This window comes from Sebastes fasciatus, chromosome 21 (assembly GCF_043250625.1).
Source record: "Sebastes fasciatus isolate fSebFas1 chromosome 21, fSebFas1.pri, whole genome shotgun sequence".
NCBI lineage: Eukaryota > Metazoa > Chordata > Actinopteri > Perciformes > Sebastidae > Sebastes > Sebastes fasciatus.
The window spans coordinates 24,404,011-24,421,109 of NC_133815.1; the positions used below are offsets into that span (position 1 = coordinate 24,404,011).

General features: G+C 44.0%; 1 protein-coding gene across 4 annotated transcripts in view; it reads left to right on the top strand.

Moving 5' to 3' along the window:
- nrp1a (neuropilin 1a) overlaps positions 1–17,099 on the top strand; it is a 74,491-nt gene that overhangs the window by 36,364 nt on the left and 21,028 nt on the right. For all 4 annotated transcript variants that reach the window (XM_074621227.1, XM_074621228.1, XM_074621225.1 and 1 more), the window contains exons 7-8: positions 2,381–2,547; positions 15,930–16,085. In XM_074621227.1, the coding sequence (XP_074477328.1) occupies positions 2,381–2,547; positions 15,930–16,085 (323 nt within the window). The remainder of the gene's footprint in view (positions 1–2,380; positions 2,548–15,929; positions 16,086–17,099) is intronic.

A 17,099-nucleotide genomic window follows, 5' to 3' on the forward strand; every position in this document is an offset into this window, starting at 1 on the left:
GAGGGCAATAAAGCAACCCCCCCGAGGAGTGTTACTAAAAGTAACAAGCAGATGCTGTCTGCAACCGAAGCCACAAAATGCTTCTATTCTCATGAATTCCCACACGTTTAACAGAGCTCACGAGTTATTAAATAAACACCTCCTGCTTTCTCATTTGGGTAATGTGTCACAGCGTACGAGTGTGCCTCCCGTGGTTTACAAGACCTTTACACCACGTGAGCCCAGACGGGGCTCCAAAAGGCACCGGTAACCACCCAGGACACATCACCCCCCCCCCAGGGCTTTTACACGCAGCGTCGTCATCGCAGGGCTCGACCCCCTGACCCCATTTTGCAAAAACGCTCCAACTAAACCTTTCATTAAGGAAGACGAGCTGCTGGTAGGAGTCATAAATCTGTCAAGAGGGCTGGACCACCCCAAACACACACAGTCGCTCTTTGAATAGCAATGGAGATGGATGACATTCAACAAACCTACTAATCGTCTCCAAAAAAGGATTTTGTCTTGCCCAGAGGGAAGACGAGCACACACACACACACACACACACACACATGACCCTGCCTCTCAGTAATAAGCACAGCGGTGACTGCTGATGTCATCTCTCTTCTTCCGAGTTACTTGAGTCGCTTTAATCGCACATCTGAGATCGGATTACGCAAATCAACTTTTCACATTAAGAGGCATGGTGTAATATCTGACCCCTGATCAGTAAACACGTTCAATTTACACGAGTTGCTTGGTCTTACATCACCGACCGTATCCCAGATAGGAGAGAAAAAAAAAGTCTCCAAACTTTTGCCTTGCACTCTTCCAGAGATGTACCGCTTGAATCATTCATAATCCCCTTATGCATAATACACGGTGGATTTTCTCGCCTCCGCATGGCGAGGGGAAGGGTTGCGCTCGCGCTGAAAGCTGCTGATTAGAGGTGATAAGGTGATGAAAGGAGGCCTTGTCTTTTCTTCCTCGTCCCAGTTTCTCTCGCTCTCATTCTCTCCAATCACCCTCCCCGCCCATCCAACCAACACTCGCTATCGTCTCGGCTATCAGAGCCACTTTGCTCGGTAACCCACATGATCAGATACTTAGCAGCAAACAAAACGCCTCTTTGTGTTTGTGTTGATCCTGATCCAGCTATGCACAAAAGCACAAAAGTTTGGGCATGTCTTCGCAAAGAGAGCCGACGAATGAGGCTGAGGAGGTGCGAGACGGCCTCACACTGAGACTTCCGACACATTTGCGCGCGTGACCACGTGCGCGTGCGGCCGCGCGTTGACACCGCGAGGCGCAAACGCACACGCTGACCCAGTGACTGAGGTGTGTTAGCAGTGTGGCAGATGGGGAGACCATCTGTGTTAGCTCATAGGCAGCAGCCACATAGCAGCGCCACACTGCTCCCCGTCCTGTGCCCTCCGAGTATGTGTGTGTGTGTGTGTGTGTGTCCGTGTATACACACAAGCACATGACTGCGTTTTTCGGCAATGGTCCATATGTTTATGGCAGTGGGAGCCTTGTGCTTAAAGAAGAGGGGGATTGTGAACGAAGGGTTCACAGTTTTATGACCAAAAAGAAGTAAATAAACAAGAAGAATAACGGTCCACAAGAATGTGTGAAAGTGTGCCTCCTTCACATGCCTCTGTGTTATTGTGTTGTGACGTTATACGACTCCAGCCCAGATCAAAAGGTCATATCGTTCGTTCCAACCGTTGCCGCAGCTCCGTCCACGGCGATGTCAGCGCGTCTGACCTCTGGGGGTTTAGAGAGGCCGACCTCGAGCTGACCCAGCTGGGTCTTTAGTCGCGGAGCCTTGGATGCCTGAAAACGGCTGCCACCACATCAACACAAACAAGGTTTCCCTTGTTTGTGTTACCATGGGCGGTTGGGCCCATTGAGTGTGATATATGGCCCCAAAATACAGACGCTAAACACAGCTAAACTTCCCCAAGAGACCAAGTTGGGTAAAATAGTCATTGTGTTGCAAAATAAAGATAAACTGCCCACAGGGAGGTGAGGGAAACAGATCCAGTCAGTGGAAGAAACAACCGGAGCGGAAGCCACTTTAATGCCTAATACCGGCGTAATCTTAGCCCACACTGAATGTTTTATGAACACATTTTTAATGCGAAACACTTCCATCCGGCTTCCATTAGAAACTAAAGAGAGAGAAACAGAGAGGATTTACTGAGGCGTCGCTGATGTGTTGTTCTTTTCCGGGGCCAGCAGCAGCGGCGCTGAGTGCCTGTCGTGTGGTGTCCTCCTCCCCAGAGACGAGCTCCGATTCTGGGGAGACACTGAGAGCGCATGCTGGGTACATTCTGGTGCTTTCGTTTGCTCGGGGATTCAACTAAACATCTCCTTTTTTTTCTTTCGTTCTCACCAGACTTTGACTGTAGCGACCCGTTGGGAATGGAATCGGGAGAGGTAACGTCGGACCAAATCATGGCCTCATCCCAGTACAACCCCAGCTGGTCCCCGGAGCGCTCCAGACTCAACTACTATGAGAATGCGTGGACACCGGCAGAAGACTCAAACAAAGAGTGGATACAGGTACTACATTTTATTCTCATGTCACAGAGAGGTGATTTTTGGGAGGGTTTGTCGATTCAGATATCACAGAAAAATTACATTAAAGGGATAGTTTGGGTTAGTTTGAAGTGGGGTTGTATGAGGTACTTATCCTTAGTAGGTGTATATATCCATAGTAGGTGTATTACCTACAGTAGACGGCGGTCGGCACACCCCCCAGTTTGACCATCAGTTAGTGTACACTATTTTTAGAATATTTTCACCGTCTTACCTTGCCGTGAGACAGCTATACAGTCTATGTTTCAGTTATCTAGGCTCTCAACCAGACTCCATTGAAAAAATTTGTAATTTTACCTCACAGAACACTGGAGCTGCTGGTCTATACCGTTGCCTCGATCGGTTAGTTTGTTTTTGTTATTGTGTGAATTCGGTTAGTTCGGATGCACCATAGTCACACAATAGCACAAATAAACTAACCGATCGAGGCGGCGGTAGACCAGCAACCCCTCGTTTTCTGCAAGGTAAAATTAGAGTTTTTTCAATGGAGTCTGGTGGCTTTGGCAAGAGCAAAGGTGGATACAATGGCTTTTTTTAGGTGTCTAAAATACACAGCAGAACATTGCTTTGCTTCCCAGCTGTAACTCCTGTCTGTTTCTCCAAACTGGGGGCGTGCCGACCGTCATCTATTGTAGGTAATACACTGACTATGGAGAAGTACCTCATACAACCCCACGTCAAAACACCCAAACTATCCCTTTAAAGGTAGTTTCAGTTACAGGGGGAGGGCTAGAGAAAATATCTGAAAAGTAAACCCATGGCAGCACAGAACAATTCTCCGGTATGTTCTTGGAGGTGAGTCACAGTCTGAGGGGTGTACACTGCAGTATTAGAAGTGACTACTGCCTGCTCGAGCACAGTAGGAGTGTTCTGTGTTTGCCCTTCAGTCTCTGGAGGTAGCGGCGTCTCCATAACACTTTCGACGAGACCCAACAATTTCGATGATGAATGTCAGCCGTCCTGATGGACCTCCGGGTCTCTCTCTCTCTCTCTCTCTCTCTCTCTCTCTCTCTCTCTGTCACTGTCTGCCTATCTGTCTGCGTCTTCTCTCTCCCTCTGTCTCCCTGTCCTACCTGATAACTTCCCCTCTCCTTGATAACAGCGGCCGCCTCCGGGGATGCTGGGATTTAGTCCAGGCATCCTGCCCAGCCTCACACTCACACACACACACACACACACACACACACACACACACACACTGTCAAACACACAAACAGGCTCTGTCATATTTTCCTGTCTGTCGGCTTATCTGCACAAAGCGATCATCACCCCACCGGGGGAACTTTATGTGGGAAGAATAAGGGTTTAGTTCTTCCGTCCCCAGACGGGGATAAGTCACATATCCCAAGTCCACTCACAGCACAGACACCCCCCCCCCCCACACACACACACACACACACACATACACACACGACACAACCGCACTACCTGGATGCATTCGGACCATGTTTTTGATTTATTAACAGAAAGCCTCCAGGCCTTGTAAATGCTCAGACTGTTTTTCTTTTTCTGCTGTTTTTTTTTTCTAGTCTTTGTTGAAAAAGTTTTGGCCCCCACATATTCCTCAGGGGATGAATAATAGAGCCGACCCAAAAGCCAAATATTTGCTTGGGGAGGGCCATAAGCAAGCTTTTCTTTTTATTATTGCAATGAAAATATTGTCCTGAAGGCCCCTGTTGCTCCTTCAAACTAATTGAATCAGTGTTTGAACATGTATGTGTGCATTTCTCCCATGCGTTGTGTGTGCGTTCTTGGCTTTGCGGGCGAGTAGAAGAAGGGTCTGGCCGAGTCCATATTGTCCCGCAGAGGAACCCAGCGTGCATCTGAGTGGATCAGGAAGAAGCACGGCCTCCTTTTACCACTTCCTCTAGTCTGTCGTGTAAAAACATTTTTCTCTCTGAAAGAGAAAGGCCGTTGTTCATAGTCAGATCTGTGTATTAAAGCAGCAGTAGGCAAGATTGGAGCAAATAGGATTAAAAAAAGTTATTTTATAAAACGGACAGGTAATCTGACAAAAAATCCTAACGGCATCTGCAAGATTTCACAGACCGGAGGAAAACAACCAATCAGAGCCGAACTGGAGCCTGGCCGTCTCTGAGCAGCTGTCAATCACTCGCAAACTATGATCAAACGGTCAAACTAGGCAGCGCTGATCAAATATGAATCAATATTCTGTTTCTGTAATGCGTATTTATCACCTCAAATGTTTTCAGAAACATCTTGTAGTGTACTGTTTAGCTGTAAAATGAGAGTTTGTGACACGGCCGCCATGTTGAGATCAAGTTGAGGAAATACCAAGCACCGCCCACCAGCCGGAGTAAACTTTCTCATTTTACAGCTAGACAGTACACTACCGCCCGATTTGACCGTTATCAGGCCATTAAATAGACATTATCAGTCACTATAAGCCCCATAGATGTCAGTCATTAGGGGCCTACTCTGCCTACTATGTTGTAAAAGTGGAACTTATGAGCAACACGTTGTAAAAATTGAATGAAAAGTCACATTTTGAACACAAATAAAAAGGCTTCTTTAGGTTTAGACAAAAAACAAAACACTTGGTTAAGTTTAGGAAAAAAACATCGTAGTTTTCACAATACTACAGCGACTGACTTCTGCTTCTGCTCCTGTCATATGTTTTTTATACCTTCTTTCTGCGATCTACCATGTGAATAGATGATAAAACCTACTAGTGGGTGTAGTAGGCTGCTATTGACCCACATCTATGGAGCTTATAGATGACGACGGTCTAATCGGCTGACACATAGCATTACAATAGGCATTACAGTAACAGAATATTGATTCATATTTGATCAGCGTTGCCTAGTTTGACCGTTTGATCGGAGCTTGTGAGTGATTGACAGCTGCCTCCATTGAACAGCCAATAGGAACGCTCTCTCTCTCTGAAATTACCTGTGATTGGCCAAAGTCTCGCATTACGGGCTAGATTTTTTAAAGCCTGAAAACAGAGCCATGAGGAGGTGCAGAAGTCTAGTTTTCTCTCAGAACACTAGAATTGCAATATGCTGAAACTTTATGATGGATTTTTTGCCAAATGATGCCAAAAATATTCTGCCTACTGCCGCTTTAAAGAATTGTTCTCTCTGAAAGTAAAGTCCATAGTCAGATATTAACGGGAAACAGCTCTTCTACCCCGGTTTCCCTTTTTGTCAGCGGAAATTACAAGTGATCACAATGATTTGTTGCCACTCTAGACCATCCCTGCTATAGTATTGATCATATTGAGGATTTGATTTGGCAGTAAAATCTGGATCTTAAAGGGGGTATATGTGCTCTAATGGGCACGCTGATTTCCCGATACTAATCAGATCAAAACACTGAATGGGACTCCTCTCGTTTCTAATTTCAAACGCAGCGAAAAGAGCCAAGTCTGCGGTCGTAATTTATGTTTTTTCGAAAAGGAGCGAGATGCACTTGTGCCGAGCACTCTGAGCGGAGGCCCAATTATCACAAGTGGTATTAAAAAGAGCAGAATTCTTCATTCCTCTTTCATTAAGCCTGTCCGCGGCGCCGCGACAAGCTCGGGACCCCCTCGCGGCACGTACAAATCATCTCCGTCAGATGCATAGTAATCAATTCATTATTTATTTCATTATCATTCCCTGACTGCAGTTTGAGGCAGACAGTTTTTTATTATTCAAGACAGGCAGCCTTTTTGATTCCTGGACATTTTTTTCCTTTCCTTTGCTCTGCTTTCTTTTGCTGAACATAATCCACATTTGTCATCCATTTTAATGCCGCCTCATTCTAATGCATGGAGCGGCGGAGGAGGAGGAGGGCAAGATGCTAGAGTCTGTGTGCTCGTCTCTGGGTAATTAGATTGGCGTGGTGGGGTTCGGCATTGAGTGCCGGGTTAGCCAGGCCATTAATCAGCCCCTTGGTGTTCACAGAGATGGACAGATGTCCTTTGAGGGGGTTTTGCGGCGGCTTGAGGAGAGAGTAAAGAAAGAGGAAATAATCCTTCATTTCATTTTTTATTCCTTTTCACTCCTCGTTCCTCTTGGAAACTCAGGTCCACAGATCTATCTCAAGGTAGAGGGAGATTTCTGATTTCTGTATGTCTTTTGAAGCTTAAGAGGATGAAAAGCAGCAGCAGGTTGCAGCAAAAAAATAAATGAGGGTGCACTCCCTCCCAGCTTATATCCTGATCCTTGCTTTATGAACTCAGACTGGCTCCGCAAGGAAAAACCTGCATCTGCACAACACATCCGTCTCTGAGGTGTGTGTTTTTGGCACGTCACGGCCTGAAAACAGACGGGGACCGTGACAGGGGGAAATTGCTAAGAAGCTGACACAGCGTGGAAAGACTTTGTCAAATATGTCGGAGCAAAAAATCAGATGGTCGCTACAGCATCTGAGTGACGCGATAAAACCTGGATCTTTGTCAGGCAGCTGCCATTGATCGCACATACGCGCAACATGAATAATTTACACCGTCTTGGACAGAACCCAACTGTCAATACCTGAAAGCCTCTTTATTGAGCATCTCATAATGGCAATATACAGTACAGTACGTTATCTCATACACTAGCTGCAGTGGATTTTGCCCTCTATATCTATAATTTAGCTGCAATGACTCCTGCCATTATCTTCTTTCCAGGATGCATTAACCCCTGAATCACCTCTTTGGTTTTTAGGTATTTATCAGCCTCTATATGACTCTGATTGTTTAATCTGAGGAGATGGTGAGTCCCTTTACTGTTGTGGTTTGAGAAACGCTTTCATCTTGCTTGTCAGCACTAAACATGAGAAGCATATCAGTGTTTGTTTGCACAATATGCTCCTTTATCTCCTGCATGTGATGCTAATCTCAACAGTCAAGCATTTACAGAGGGACTTGTCACGGGTTCACATGGGAGTGGGGGGGGTCGTGGGACTGTGTGAATCCGTAAGGCAGGAACAGCAAATATGAAATATGGGTCACGTAGCAAAGATAGCAGGTTGAGTTGTTGGTCGACCAACCAAATGACCACTAATCGCTACACTTCCTCGATGAAAACGCCGCTCCGGCAGCCGTAGTGTTTATCTTTTCCGCAGCCTCGGATGCAGAGCGTATATAAGAAGTGGACGTATAGTCACCGTGATGTCACCCATTGGTTTTTGGCCGTCGCCATCTTGGTTTTTGGCCGTTATCATCTTGGATTTTGGCTGTCTCTATCTTGGTTTTTGGCCGTCGCCATCATGATTTTTTGGTCCGTTGCCATCTTGATTTTTTTGGCCATCGCCATCTTGGGTTTTGGCCGTCGCCATCTTGGTTTTTGGCTGTCGCCATCTTGGTTTTTGGCCATCGTCGTGTACGACCGAACACTGAATAACACATTTTTAGGCGACCAAAATGTTACAATTAACTTTCATGAACTGAAAAAACACACTGTGAAAGGGTTAAAGTTGTAAGAAGAATACACGGATAACTCCCAGACCGGACAACGGTACTCTGCTTTATGGTCTATTTGACTCTAAATGGGACCATAATTTACTAAATGAACATCGTGCTGTATTGAAGAAGACTTGAAACTAGTGATTGAGACCATAAACTCATGTTTACAATGTTTACTGAGGTAATAAATCAAGTGAGAAGTAGGCTCATTTTCTCATAGACTTCTATACAATCTTTTTGCAACCAGAGGAGCTAACTATTAGATAGAATGCAAGTTTAAGGCACTTCCGCATTGGCTTCACTTTTCAGACCCAGATGTAGCCCCAATGGTAGCAGATGCTAACATCAGACGCTAAACCAGCGCGGTCTGCCGTATCCTGCTTTCCTTCTCATCCAAATGTGCTTCAAATTACCCCGGGTCAATGAGTTGCAGAAATGGCCCCCTTCATCGCCATTGTCTCTTTCCTCACGTCTGTCCCCGGTTCCAGGGCTCGCCACCGTGCCGAGTGATGAGCAATTAGAATATGGACTGGTAATTAACAGCAGCTTCTCAGCTGATGAAGTCTAGAGAGAGCCAAGGAGCGAGAGAGGCTGGCATGCGTGGCTGCCGGTGAGATCATCATCGCGTAGTGCAAATGGAAACAATGGGCGCTGTCTGTGCCTCGCCGCTCCCGGGGCCTCGCTCCCAATTGGAAAATCAATGCGAGGACAGAGACCCACACTCGAGCGGAGCAGCCCAAAAGTGGGAGTAGAAATCGAAACATGAGGGATGGCATGATGTAATGAAATGAAACAGTGCTGCATAAGTACCCCGAGACAAAAACCCAGCTCAGCCGTAATCAGTGTCATTTTCAGCGTCTGCGGCGTAGACAATAAAAAGCCTTAGAGCTCTAGAGTCATCGCTGAATGCTCATCCACAGCTGTGTATCCTGGGAAAAGGATCGTCAACAAGCTTCCAGACATTACACACCTTCAGGTCGCCTTTTCTTCCTTCCTCATCACTGTTTCTTTAGTTTCATAATCATGACTCAGAGCGTTAGTCATATGTGTGTCGCAAGCATGGGAATGACCCTGGAGTTAGAGTCTTCAAAATGATTCAGAAGGAAGGAAACTTTAAAAACCGCGCTGTTTAACGCTTCCTCTAACAGCTGGGCTGTTTAATCAGCACACTTCACACACAACCAACCAGACAAGCTTTTTATTTTATTATAACTTTCGTCCTCCCTCCGTGTCAGGAAACGATCGGCACATGGGAAGACATGCATAATTTAAAGGTGTCGGGGGTGGAGGGGGGCTAAAAATAGACGGTGATCCTGTCAGGTGCGTATTGTGATAAATGGAAGGTCGTGAGCGGAGCTCATAGGTGCAGCAGCGTTTGAGTAATACAATTTTCACGGAGGGAGAATTAATTACAGTTGCAGGTAATGGAGCTATTCCAGAAAAGGCTTCCTATGTAGGTGGAATTAGCCAACAGATTGCTGAAAGCTCGTTTAGAAACACTGCATCTGGGGCTAGAATGCATGGTATGTCAGCTTTCTCTCATTACCATACAAAGAACATTATAATCAGATTTTTCTATGCACAAAAAGCAAACAAACGTGACTAGAGGCTCCGCATGTACTCCATGGCCCCCATATGATTCTTCTAACTATACCATCCTTTGAGATCCATAAAGCATGTCCAGAGGTTGTTTCCATGATGATGGTGGTGGTGGTGGTGGTGGGGGTGGGGGGTTCTGTCTACCAGCTGCTCTTTGACTCTTCTGAAACAGAGGAACGCTCCCTCCTTCTCCCCTCTCTCTCACCCTCGGCATTTCTCTTGTTGTTGTTTTTGGTGAGGGAAAACGAATAAACTCGTTCCCCAGAGGGCCTCGGTTATTCAGTCAGCAGCCCACACACACACACAGATGGGAAGCTCCCCCCCCTGCCCCTTCTGTTGGGGGAAAAATGGATTTAAAAGAAAGTATTCAGTAAACTTCTCCCAGTGTACGGATTGCTGCGTACAACTCCTTGGCAACTCAATTATAAGCCAATCAAGCAGCGAGAGATAAAGCCTTTTGAGCTTTTTGCCGTTTCCCTCCTCGGCCTTATAAACCACATGTCTCCTCGCTGCACCCACACACACACACACACACACACACAACAGTGACTAGGCTTTAGCCTCGACTACATATCATGCGCTGCCACATCTGAGTCATACAGCACGGAGACAATGCACCGGAGTAACGCGTATAGACCTAATGATCATGCCCACAGCTGCCAACTGCTGTTGAGGGATAATTGGAAAATGATCCTCCTCGAACTTGTACAAACACACATAAATACATCTGTCTGTCACTTCCCGACATTTTATTCCCACACACATACTGCGTAATGTGTATTTCACCACGTCGATCTAATTGCATGCGCACCAGGCTTTAACCGGCTGATGTTACAAGCCCGAGCACGACTAATTCTTTTTCTGCCTCTCTGGTTTCATTAGTCTGTGAAGCGACTCGCCGCCTCACACTGGCTGTGTTGTGTGGGGCTTTGAGTCATCCGTTTGCCTCACAACAGGAAGGTAGAAATAAAACACCCAAAACAAAAACATATTTTGGACTATACTCCGGAGCAGGAAAAAAAAAACTCCTATGTCAGACAAGGACACCTTAGAAGCCTTGCCCACATATCAGAGAATTCTGGGTGATTTCTTACTATTGCCTGGCATGTTTATGGCTCCGAGTGTGTGTGTGTGTGTGTGTGTGTGTGTGTCCCTCCAGATATGAATTACTGTGCACCAGCATGCCCAGAATGTATGGTGTCATTTGTCTATAGGTGGGCTTCAGTCCAAACGCACACTCTCACAGGAGAAATAACAATACGGTGAAGCTTCATTCTCTCAGATCAGCACAAGGCTCAGCACATCCCTATAGATGCTAGATTAGGAGTCATAATTCACACCTATTACATCACCGGTTCAGCGTGATTCAGCCTTCCAGGGCTCCGTGACAAATAGTTTATCATCTGAGAAGTGATTTATTTGAGATCTGCACTGACTGACTTCTCAAATGTTGCTTATTGGTTTATGTATATAGGTCAGCTAGTGCTGCTAAAAGGAGTCCCACTAGTGATCATTATCTGGTCCTGTTTGTTTTTTGTCTCTGCGGTGTGGGATGGAACCGCGCTGTACATCCAAGCCGTCCTGGCAGCCACGTCCGCTCTCCCTGACCCGTGTGACCCCGGCGCGTTAGCGCAGGCTTCGGCCTCGTTCCTCCGCTTCTAACAAGCGGACATTAATAAATCATGCTTTGCTCATTACCCCAGGCCCTGTTATCAGCCCGTGTCAGTGAAATTGATCTAATCTGTGCACTTCTTCACTGGAGAGAGAGACCCCATGCTTCTGTCCTTCATAACTTCCAAGGCATCACTGTCAGCAGCGGCTCGTTTCCTCCTCTTGACTCTTCTCTCTCCTTTCTTCCTCTTTCCATTCCGCGCTCTTCCATCATTTCTCCCCTTGTCAGCTAACCCCGATGCCTCTTCTGGACTCCACACTATGAAGTTTTGAAATGCATAGCTTTTGCTGTGTTTACACCCATAGCGTCCACACTACTCCAGCATTTTGAACCCCTAAAACAGAGACTTCTGAAAACGCTACTGATGCCGTTTGAGTTTGAAAACTCCAAGATAGTGTTTTAGTCTAGACGGATAGAAACGGAGACTTTTCGCTTCCTGATTATGGCTTTTCGGTCACAACGTGTCCTTCCCTGATTCGTCACGCCCCTATCAGGTGACCCTTTTCCGGAAGAAAACAAATCAGCCTTTACTACCAGTGGTTAATTCAACATGGATAATAGCAGCTGTCGTGCAGTTAAATTCTACCCTCTCCTTTAGTGATTTCATATTTCTTGTGTGGGTTTTCCTTCCCCATTGCTGATGGATAATGCTCCCGGTACCACTCTAATGTGTCGCCGTATTTGCTTTGCAACGATTCCCAATCTCTGTTTTTTTCCTCTTGACCGCCTTATACTCGTGTTACTTTCAGCAAGAGTTCCACCTCGTCCTCAGTGTTGCAGGGTTGTCGCAATAACTGCAATATTGCTACTGACAAGCTGACCGCCGGGGATGGCAAGCAACCGCCACAACCGCTATGTTTCACGTTTTTTTCTTTTTTTAATTCTTTAGGAGTGGCGCGTACTTACACTATGCTACAAACGCGAGCAGTGGGATGAGGCGCTGAACGTCTATTCTGCGCTGAGCGCTGTTGTAAAATGTTTAACTTTGGGTAAAACGCTGCGCTTGTCATTGTAATTTTTTTACTCAGCCGTCCAATCATAATGAAGGAGGGGGCGGGACAAATACCACAAAAACCAACCGTCAACACATGCTCCCTACGTGCTTCAGCATTCCCTTCATCCAGAGGAAGTATCCTACCTTGTGCCGACATTTTTACTTCTGCGGATATTCTCTATCATAGCAACCAAAGCGTCTCAGCTGGAAAAAAATGCTGCGTCTCATTGCCCTTCATTCAACAAAAATCTTCATCTTTGTCATATAAAAACCAACAATATACCTAATAATACCCTAACAATAAAGCTTATTTAAATGGCATTAAAATCGGGATAAATTATGTAATCTTTCATCCTCCGTAGTATTTTCTGCAACTAAGCGACCACCTGCAGAGCAGACAATCTACTTCCTGTTTACACCGGCACGGGCATGCCCAGAGCATGTGAATGGTCACGTAATATGCGTTTTTCAGGTGTGTTAGTATGAACGTAGATTATTTCTAAATATTTGTCGTTTGTGGGTGCAATTTAAATTTTCCAAAAACTTGCAAAAGAATTACAATCATTCAGTTTGCCCCAGCATCATATAGTTTGTGTGACCACAAATGCTGAAAGTACGTTTGAGTTTCCAGCCCCTTTAAAACTGGCCAATTCACCACACCCTTCAAATGGCAGAGAACCTCTCAAAAAATTGCTACCCTTTAAATAAAAACATGAATTTACAATAAAAAAAACAACTTTCCAGCTGGCCCTAGAATATTGATTAAAGTCGTACATCAGTCCAAACCCTCTTCAAACCAACCATATTTCAGCACGCTCACGTTCTCAGATTGTTGGAGTCTGAGCACCCATGAGTGTTCCCAATTAGCCCCGCTACTCATTCCATTCCCAGAGGCTCTTCTTCTCCATTACACCTAATGAGATCTTTTTCAGAGAAACATCCCAAGGCCAAGTCTTCCTATTAGACCTTTTTTTTTTTTTTAAACGTAGGCCTCTTCAGTAATCCGCTTTGCCATTGGTCCAGATTGGAAATGAGTCAGGCTGGCCATTTGAACACAGATGTTAAAGAGCTGCCTTGGCTAATACGCAGGCCGCGCTGCCATCCGCTTTGCTTTCCTCATCCAGCGCTGCCGCATATGGCCGTTTACCCGGCACGGAGGAATTCAGCTCCTGCGTTATTAAATGGGAACCGTCTGAAGCTGAAGGGATTTGATTTTGTCTCTATTTGCGGACCCAAAAGAAATCTGGGACTTACTGTATAAGCCCCCTTGAGCCTGTAGACAGGAACAAAAGTAGTCCGTCTCTGTATGTGACTGTCTTTTTTGTTAGTCTCCATCCATCCAAATCCCTTTGAGTAGCCAAGAGAGAGTGAGAGAATAGCATGGCGGAACCTCATTTATTGCTCCCATCTGTTTATGTCTTTTTACTTCTGGAAGTGAATTTTGAGGAGCGCGAAAGACCGGCGTTCTGTGGCATGCAGATGTTCCTTTCCTGCTCTTTTGCTCCGAGTCATTAAGTGTGGTGCGGTACTGTACGTAAGGTTGGCAGGCAGAGCTGGCTGGCTCTGTGACTCTATGGTTTTAGCATTCTGGAGCTCTTGGTGGCAGATCACCCTGGCTTTGATTTCTAAAATATGTGCACGCTTCTGTGTCTGTCTCTCACATAAAGGATTTCACTCTTGCACATGCACATACCTCCTCAGTATACAAGACTCCGGTCGCCATTCCGTCTCACGTCCACATTAAAGCCCTCGTCTCTCATCGTGATCTGGAAACCTGTTCCCCCCCCAAACGCCTCGTCTTCCTGCCTCGCTGTTTTTCAGCGGCGTCTGCATGCAACACCATTACTCCTCATTAACGTCAGCTCAGCCTGTCAGAGACGGTGTTAACGCTTGTTCAAATTAAGCTCGCTGCTTTATACACAGAGGAGTTAGCAGTCCTGTTAAAGCCTCTCAGTTTCACACTACGCTCGCTCTTTTTTTTCCATTATGGATGAAGGGATGGTGCGGCGGGGTTAAGTAGCCTCCGCAAAGGTCAAAGGGAGGCGATTTGTTATCACTGGTGGCTGGTGTGTGTGTCTCAGAGCTAACAATAGCTGACCTCGCCACAAGGATGTAAGTCGGTGTTGGGAATAGGGTGTGCACATTTATTTTACTCATTTATTTATTCATTCATTCATTATTTTTAAATGTATTTATTCATATTTATTCATATTTATTCATATTATTCATATTATTATTATTGTTATTATCATTATTATTATCATTATAATTATCATTATTATTACAGTGTTTATCAGTTATTCATTTTAAATTTATTATTTATTTTTTTCTATTTATTTTAACTTGTTTTTATTTGATTTTTTTTAATAATAATAATAATAATAATAATATATATATTATTTACCCAATTTTGATAAAAAAAACATTATATATTTTTTTTTCTTATGGTTTAGGTTTGTTATAGTCATTTTTCTTAAGGAAACAATAAAAAGCATAATTAAAAATGCATTAAAAATCTGACCTTTCCTCAAGAGGCTAAAAAATAAAAACAAAATAAATGCAAAAATAAGTAAATTAATTTAAAACTTGATAAAAAATAAATTAATAAATAAATAAAAGGGAATATTAAACAGAAGAGTAAATAAATAAGGGATTAATACAAAGATAAATAAAAAAAAGAAGCAAATTAAAACAGAAATATCAATTTATGTCACATTTTATCAATTAATTAGAGGTGGCGTGTATTTTTAATATTATTTTTTGCTACATTTAATGACATATATTTACTTATCGAGTCATTTATATATGAATTGATTGATTTTTTCCATCCTCCATAGGCTCCTATAGTCAGGCCCTATAGTCCCAGTGAAGTTAGGCAGCGTTAACATCATCCAGAGCCACAGAAACAGAAGCCAGGGTGACATATAGAGGACTGTGTGTTTCCCTTTTCCTGGCATTGATGGTCATGGTTATGAACAGGCACGACGGTTGGCAGACAGACGCAGGTCTGATGCAAACCAGTGACTTTCTCTGCCAAGCATCATCTCTGAATGCGGCACACACACATATATGGGACTAGAGAACAGAAAAACGCCCAGACGTTCGCTCACGTGCCTCTCTGACCCGACCGCCTCTGGCTTCCTCCTCGTGAAGATAGAATAGCTCCTCCAGTAACGCACCGCAGTTCATCATTACTTTATAAAGCCCCTGCATATTTTAAAAGGCACAATATTTGATATTCAATCTGTATCTCTCTCTTTCCTCCTGGCCAATTTTGATAATGTGATTGCGGACCTCGCTCTATTCAACGTTCACTTTTATCCAATAAGCCTTGTCTCCCATCTCAGGAAATTAACTTGTCATCCTGTGTCTCTTTCATTAATGTGAATATCATTTCATTGCTGTTTATTAAATTCCCAGGTAGCAGACTATGGCCAGAGGTGATTCTAATAGAGGGGGTTATATTTTTAACTCTCTGAGCTTGTCGGTGCATTATTAATACAGACGACGCATTGAAAGAGCCTTTTCCACAAAGATTATTCATGCATTTGAAATAGGCACTGTATTTCAGCTGTATCTGCTCCACTTAATCAGCATTCTCCTAAACACTGGAAGGGAGTCATTCTTACTGCTCCTCCTGTGGAACATTTTAAGCAGCGTTTTCTCTCTTTAACCCTCCACAGGTGGACCTCGGGTTCTTGCGGTTCGTCTCGGCCATCGGCACCCAGGGCGCCGTTTCCCAGGAGACCCGCAAGATTTACTACGTCAAGTCCTACAAAGTGGACGTCAGCTCCAACGGAGAGGACTGGATCACTTTGAAGGAAGGCTCCAAACAAAAGGTAAAAAAGGAGACTCTGTTCCTCAACTTGTGTGAGATAAAAACTTTTTTTTTCATTGACAAAAATGATTTGTGATAAAAAAGAATATACAAAAAAAATTCATGTAAATAGAAGCGGCACATACAGAACAGATAAAAGTCGTACAAAACAAATACACACAAGGAACATAAAATAATCAATCGATTGAAATATTTAATCGCAATTAATCGCAAATTAATCACACATTTTTTATCTGTTCAAAATGTCCCTTAAAGGGAGAGTTATCAAGTTTTTAATATTATAAGTATTTAAAGGGGAGACTTGTGGGTACCCATACAACCCATTTTCATTCACATATCTTGAGGTCAGAGGTCAAAGGGGCCACTTTGAAAATGGCCATGACAGTTTTTCCTCGCCAAAAGTTTTGTGTAAGTTTGGAGCGTTATTTAACCTCACTTACACAAGCTAGTATGACATAGTTGGTACCGATGGATTCCTTAGGTTTTTTAGTTTCATATGATGCCAGTATCTTCACTCTGGCTTTAAAACTGAGCCCCTTACAACCTCCGAAAGATCGATATGTGTTAAAGAAAATAGTGGCGTTAAAACGAATTTGACGCTTTTCTATCGCATTAACTTTGACAGTCCTAAAAATAATATTTAAGGACAATTACTTAAAAAAACAGGAGTACATTATGTACACAGGTATGAACAAATTCAATCAGAGGTTTCGAGGAAAAAGTTTCCATCATTTTCCAATAGCCTGTTGCCTTTTTTGTTTAGTAACCTGAGTGAGTTGAGTTCAATTCTAAGAGAAAAAGATCAAAACTTGTGTGTGATTTCGAAAAATGTCTGTTAGGTAATGTAAAATTTAACATATAGACTAATGAAATTAATCAGATGTTCAAGAGCGCCATCATTTGTGTCAGCAGTGGTCTAGAGACATCATATCTAGGCTCTAAATTATGAGTGAAATAATCTGGAAACGTGAAGCTCCGATAACTTTTCTAGCTACTTTTGCCGGCTCTAGCTCTC